Source organism: Pogona vitticeps, chromosome 10 (assembly GCF_051106095.1).
Source record: "Pogona vitticeps strain Pit_001003342236 chromosome 10, PviZW2.1, whole genome shotgun sequence".
NCBI lineage: Eukaryota > Metazoa > Chordata > Lepidosauria > Squamata > Agamidae > Pogona > Pogona vitticeps.
Window position 1 is genome coordinate 23,563,290 of NC_135792.1, and position 7,184 is coordinate 23,570,473.

At 49.2% G+C, this 7,184-nt stretch overlaps 1 protein-coding gene across 1 annotated transcript in view; it reads right to left on the reverse strand.

Moving 5' to 3' along the window:
- The window catches only part of SLC12A4 (solute carrier family 12 member 4), a 54,711-nt gene extending 54,354 nt beyond the window's left edge, over window positions 1–357 (reverse strand). The window contains exon 1 of the mRNA XM_020805749.3: window positions 91–357. Within this exon, the coding sequence (XP_020661408.2) occupies window positions 91–250 (160 nt within the window). The 5' untranslated portion in view covers window positions 251–357. The remainder of the gene's footprint in view (window positions 1–90) is intronic.
- Window positions 358–7,184: the final 6,827 nt, after the last annotated feature.

Consider the following 7,184-nt stretch of genomic DNA (forward strand, 5'->3'; position numbering starts at 1 on the left):
TGGGAGGAAGGGAGTGGGTGAGCAAGACCGACCGCGGGAGATCGGCGTCCTCCTCCTCCTCCTCCTCCTCCTCCTCCTCGCGGCACTCACCGTCGGAGCTGACGGTGTCGTAGGGGTCGGGCTGGCGGGCGGCGCGGTACGCCCCCTCTGCGCCCCCGGGCTGGCTGTAGTCCACCCAGCTGAGCCCCTCCAAGCTGTCGTAGTCGGGCCGGGGCCGGTCCTCCACGGGCACGACGGTGAAGTGCGGCATGGCCGAGGGCCGCCGTCGAGGGAGCGCCCCGGCTCCGGCTCCGGCTCCGGCTGCTGCTGGTGGTGCGGCTGGTGGCGCGGCTGGTCGCGCTTCCCCGGCGCGGCAGGACGGAGCGAGCGCCGCCGCCGCCGCCGAGCCAGGCTGGCATTCCAGCGGGCTTGGGTCACTTCCTCCCAGGAAACCGGGCTCCTCGACACCGCCCATTTCGCGCCCCCCCCCCGCGGGTCCGCCCGAAGCCCCGGCCGAAAAGAGAGACGCGGGGAATGCCGACGGCAGGGGCGGGAGAGCAAGGGGGGGACACCCTCCCCCAGGGAGCCAGTGCGCCTCGGGGGGGGGCGGAGGGAAGGATCCCACCCCTCCAAGGAGAGGAGAGGGATCCCCCCCCGCTAAGTCCCGGCACCACTCCCTCTCGCGCCTTCGCAAGAGCGCCCCTGAGCATGTACAGAAAGCCAGAGCGCCGGCAACAGCGCCCTTGGAGGGGGGCGCCTTCTGAGCTGCCGCGCGTTGACTGGATGAATTGGCACAGGAAAAACGGCGCCCCCTCAACTTGGGCTTTTGGGGGGCGGGTTTTTTGTCTTCTAGTGGCTTGGGGACAAGGTCTTGAGAGAGTAAAGCACGTACATCAAAGGTGTAATAAAATACTCTCGTGCAGTTGCAAGAGAAGAGCAACAGCACATAACGTGTGCCAAAGTATGTGGGTCTTCTCTGGCGCTTCCCCCTTCTGCCCACCGGGTGGGGCCAGGCATTGGCAACGTCTTTTTAGGGGTGTGTGTGGGGGGGTGGGGGGGTGGAGGGACGGCTGTCAGCATCCTCCAGATGCCACGTCCACCCACAGGATGCCATGTCCAAGCAGGTCCCCTTTGCAAAACTACAACTCCCCAGATCCACCAGCTGGCGTGGCCACTCCCAGCAACGGAATGGAAAGGAGGGAGGCTGTGGGGGGGGGTGGAAATCCGGCTCCCGGAATCTTTTCAAGCCAGCATGGGCCGCCGAAGTGCTCCGGGACTTGGTCGTCCCCCAAAGTAACTGTACTCAACTCTGGCTAAGAATGATGGGGCGGGAAGTCCGTAATAGGGGGACCGCCCCTGGACACCACCAGCCCCATCTGGTGGAACAGCCGCACCAAAAAAAACACAAAACGGTGTGATGCTGTTGAGTCAGAACAGAGTCCCACTGTCTTCAAAAGGGCTTACTTCTCTTGGTTTGGGAGGGGGGAGGAGGTTTCCAAAACATTCGGGCGAGCTGTTATGGGACGGGAAAGATGCTTCCAGATCAAGGATTTGTAACCCACGCAAACAGATGGGATTCTTCTGTGCTTTGCTCCCCTAATGGGAGCAATGAAAACACGTAGGAGGAGATTCCCAGTGCAGAAGACATCTGGGGAAGGCCATGCTGATAAAGTCCCTGAGGTGGGGTGCGGTAAAAGTCTGGTCTGGAACTGCCCAGAAGATGATGCACCTCACCCCCCCCCCACATCCCCACCCCCACAAATTTAGTACCATGGCAATCCTGGCGTTCTTGGGCTACACAGGGCCAGCTTTCCTGTGAAGCCATCAGAGGCCTTAGGGTGCAGATTTCGGCTGCTTCAAAAGATCCGGAAATGCACTTCTCTCTTCATTCTGGAAGGCAGGCAGGAAGACCTTCTCCCCTTTTAGAGCAGGGGTCCCCAACCTTAGGCCTCCAGATGTTCTTGGGCTTCAGCTCCCAAAAATCCTGGCCAGCAGAGGTGGTGGTGAAGGCTTCTGGGAGTTGTAGTCCAAGAACATCTGGAGGCCCAAGGTTGGGGACCACTGTTTTAGAGAAGACTTGCATAAACAAGCCCAAGAACTCAGTCTCAGCAGCTTGTCTCTTCCCTCACTTGCCTCTCCAGAGCTGTGGCCGTCATCCAGCCTAGCGTAGCCTTGTTGAAGCCCCATGGCTGGAGTCTTCCAGTGCCTGGCTTCTGTCACTACTCCATAAACCTGGCAAAGGTAGACAGCGTCTGCCATCCTCCCACACCTTCTCGTTTTCCAAGACAGGCGGTGACCCCCCCTGACTTCCCGGTTCTTCTCTTTGATTCCCTTTGACCCCCGCCTCCTTCAGCTGTCTCTCGCCAGGATGCTGAAACGTGGCACCTTAAGGATGAGCTGATATATTTTAAGGTGAACTTTCATGGATGAGCCTGAAGAAATGAACATGTCCATGAAAGCTCACCTTAAAATATAGCAGCTAATCTTCTAGGTACCAAAATATATTGTTTGTATTTTGTCGTTTTCTCCCTGACGGATTTACTATGAATGTTATGTTTAACTGTTACTGTTTCCCTGTGAATTGTTACTTTGTGTTCTACATTTGTCTTGTATTGTCTAGTCGTGTGATTTTTGTTGTTTTGTGGTTTATTTTAAAAAGTAATAATAATAAAGAAGAAGAAGAAGAAGAAGAAGAAGAAGTGCAGGTCCCACTGAGTTCAATAATGTGAATGACTTAAGAGTCTGGAGCAGCTCCCAGTAGCTGCTTGAGCTCACTCCAACATTCAAGTCCCCCACTAGCATCCATGTGCATTGTATGATCATGCACACTGGATCACACCCTGCTTGCAAGATGGGTTGTGTGAATGGCCACACCACAGTGAGACCCAGAGCATTCCCCATTCCCCAGAGCAGGGAATGGTTATGGGATTGCGCCTATGTGCCAAATAGGAGACTGGCCGGTGCATTTTCCACCAGAGCCACACTGAAACACTAGGGATTACTCTCACAACATTTTGTTGAAATAATGGATGAACGAGAGTGAGAGAGGCTGAGAGGTCTGTCAGGAAACTGCCAGTAAGTAAACCTGTCTTAAGCTTCTGTCCAAGACAGTTTCAGTTTTTTTTATTTTATTTTTCTTTCATAAGCAGAGATAAATCTGCTGTTTATCCCATAATAAAAATGGAAAGCATTTGTGAAATAATATCCTGCCCCCACACATCAGCTTCTGGAACACATTGAAAACACTTCCTTTGTTTTTTTAAAAAAAGTATTTAAAATCAGGACCATTAAGGAAACCTCAGAGGATAACGTGGCTACATATATCCTGAAAGCAATTTCAGCCTTCATTGTTTATGAACATATTTTGGTAACTTTCCCATGCGTAAATCTTGCCTCTCGTGATAAGCATCTCCTTTATCTCAATGAGTCAGTGGAAAGAGTCATGTCTTTGAAAACCACTCTTTTTTGGTAGACTATCCTTGAAATCCTGGTTAAAAATCAATTTCCCTGCTGGAGCTTCATAATTTCTTTGGTAAAAATGCTAAAGTAATATGCTAATTAAAAACATCTGGTCCAGAGGCTCTGATACAGAAATGAAATCTCTATAGGAAATTCCATACTCATAATCTCTGCCCCTGGAACAAACCCTGAAACAAAATAAACCAAGCTCTCCGGTAGACCAAAAAAGCACTTAAGGCACTTAAGGAAAAAGCACTTCAGGAAAGGCATAGATTGCATCAGATTGTGTCATTTGCATGGCAGGAAACATACCAAAACCATCGAAAGCTAATAGGCTACTTTTAGAGGAAAAAATGAGCTGTCTGGACAAGCCCTTAGTTAGGCATGAAATGGACCATTGGGTTCCAAGATAAACCTGATCTAATTTGTAATCAAAAAGGAAAGACCAAGAAACAAAATGGAAGCAAAGCAAACACAGCCAGGTGCAGAAAAGGTTCTGGATGTATCTGTATTAGAGAAATGACTCTTAGTATGGGATTTCCTTCTCATGATTAACAGCTCCATCACTAAACCTAGTATATGTTGTTGTTTAGTCATGTCCAACTCTTCATGACCCCATGGACCAAAGCACGGCAGGCCCTCCTATCTTCCACTGCCTCCCAGAGTGGGGTCAAATTCATGTTGGTCACTTCGATGACACTGTTCAGCCATCTCATCCTCTGTCGTCCCCTTCTCCTCTTGCCCTCGCACTTTCCCAACATCAGGGTCTTCTCCAGGGAGTCTTCTCTTCTCATGAGCTGACCAAAGTATTGGAGCCTCAGCTTCAGGATCTGACATTCCAGCGAGCACTCAGAGTTTATTTCCTTCAGAATTGATAGGTCTGTTCTCCTTGCAGTCCAGGGGACTCTCAAGAGTCTCCTCCAGCACCACAGTTCAAAAGCATAAATCCTTTGGCAGTCAGCCTTCCTTATGGTCCAGCTCTCATTTCCATACATCACTACTGGAAAAACCATAGCTTTGACTATGCGGACCTTTGTCGGAAAGGTGATGTCTCTGCTTTTTAAAATGCTGTCGAGGTTTGTCATCGCTAGTATGACTATAGTTGGCTCCAACTCTTTCATTCATCAAATCCAGAAATGGGAACAGTTGCTTTTTTAAAAAAAGTCTTTGGAGGCCTCTAGCCTGCTTGAAACAATAAAAGAATGACCATCCCCTCTCCTTTCTTGTGTATTTGCTATGCAATGATTTGTAAATACGCCTCTCTCCCAGAAAAAAAAAGGGGGGGAGACATCCAGACGGGGGAAGTTGGCATGGCCTGGTTTGTGCTTAAGAAGTTCTTGTGTTTGCTGAGACCCATTTTATTTTCCAGTTGAGTGATCCTTCCGGTCATGCCAGGGATGTTGGTGACTTAAGTCCGACTTGACAGTAAGTCCCACAACTCAAGTTCCCATCCTTGGTTCATACAAATCAATTTTTTTTCCTTCCAGAAGAAGGATCTGGAGAAGGTCTTCAGATCATTCCAATGTATTCCCGTTTTGATGAACGACACTCCTTGGGGTGACAGGACATGATGGAAAGCCACCATAGTCCTTGGTTATCAAAAGCTTCGTGACCCGAGGCTGCTGTTCAGTGAGGAGTGATGGCTGTTAACTAGTGAATGAATCAGGATTCACTCGGGTGTCGCCTTTGTCCTCTTTTAAAACTTTTGCCATCTAGGATTGCAATACTAGCCATAAACGGAGAAAGGCAAGCGGTTGTAGAACCTTGAAGGCTTTATTTCAAAGCAAACATTCATAGGGTTTGTACAATTCCATCACTGAGACGCTGTTCCACAATCTTGGCTGAGATTAGGGGCACCTCAGCAAACCAAGGATAAATCCTCCCCTTCTTGGTGTCTCTGATCTGCTTGGGAACAATGAAGACCACAAACAATTTCTGGAAGATAAAATATTTGATGTTTTCTGTGACAACCACACCAGCATGGGGAAGCGGCAGCTATTAAAGGTCCCTTATCTTCCAGAGCTGAAATTTTCAAGGCACAAATTCTCTGTCTTACATGCCATCAAGTCAGAACCCACTTATAGCGGTCCTAAAAGGGATTTCAAGGTAAGTGAGATATTTAAGGACTGGCTTTACTAGTTCTAAGGGACACGGTGGCGCTGCGGGTTAAATTGCAGAAGCCTCTGTGCTGCAAGGTCAGAAGACCAGCCATCGTAAGATCGAATCCACGCGACGGAGTGAGCTCCCCTCGCTTGTCCCAGCTTCTGCGAATCTAGCTGTTCGAAAGCATGTAAAAATGCAAGTCGATAAATAGGGACCACCTTGGTGGGAAGGTCACGGCATTCCGTGTCTAATCACGCTGGCCACGTGACCATGGAAACTGTCTTCGGACAAATGCTGGCTCTATGGTTTAGAAACGGGGATGAGCACCACCCCCTAGAGACGGACACGACTGGACAAAATGTCAAGGGGGACCTTTGCCTTCACCTTACTAGTTCCATTCCCCCAGTGAGTTTCCGCGGCTGAGTGGGGATTCAAACCCAGACTTCCTGAGTCTTAGTCCATCACTACACCACACTGGGTATCAAGGCACCAAATAAAAGGGAGGGAATTCTGTGCCCCCCCCCTGCCCACACCTATAGCAGAATAATGTGGCTGATTCAGGCAGCAAATTTTGGGTGGTCCCTATAAAAAAAGCAGCAAATTTTTTTATTTAATTTGCTGTGGGCACCTTTCTTACTGCCAGGCTTAAGGAGAGCTCTTTGTATTTTGTAATTAGATTCTCTGTTACCTTTCCCTTGGTTTTTGAACTCTTTTGTACACTGCTTTGAGTTCCAGTTTTGGGAGACAGGCCAATAAATAAAGGCAGAAAGAGTGGCTTTGTCTCGGATCTCAAAATGGCCTGGCTGATAGGTAAGTTTTGACATATCTTTTCCTGCTCCGGTGGCCAACTATCTCGGACAGAACGTCTTCTTCCCACGCTTTAAAACAACAACAAACCAAAACAGCAACAACAGCTTCTTCTCTATGCACTAGGAGCAGTGATTCCCAGCCTTGGGCAACTGAGGTGTTGTGGGACTACAACTCCCAGAACCCCCGACCATGCCCTGAAGCTGTTAACTCCTGGTTCCAGGTTTCCTTCTGCGCTCGAGAGGAGCTATCTGAAGCAAGAGACCCTGTCTCCAGAACAGGTTCTGCACCACAGAGAGCAGCCATAAAGGGCAGAGCAGAGTGATTGAAAGGAGGAGGGGGTTCACAATACCCTGGGGATTGACGTCCCCAGCTAGTTGCCCCGGCCCTGAAAGCCAACATGCAATTGGCGCCACCTTAAACCCATTGTTGGGTTAAGCCTCTTTTGTTTTAGTGTGGCTCACTGAGAAAAGTAGCCAAGCCCCTTAAACTTTAGAAACCCTCGGAAACTTTTCACAGGTCTGTTTCAAATCGTTTACAGGATTGATCTTTTCAAGGGGCAAGGAAGCGAAAGCCAGAGATAGATCAGAATCACTGCTTGCTTTTCCATAGGATTTAAGTTAAACCATGGGAATTACATCAGAGGAGAGATAGTTATGTGGTTCCCAGTAGTATCTCCATTTAATTTTGATCAGGTATCAGGAACTGGAGGGGAAAGAGCCCCTTGGGATATAAGCGACAGTATATCACTCAGAATCAATAACAAGGGGAAATCAAGAAAAAGAGACTTTTTGGGTTCTTTCCCTATTATTATTGTTAATGTTGTTGTTGATGTC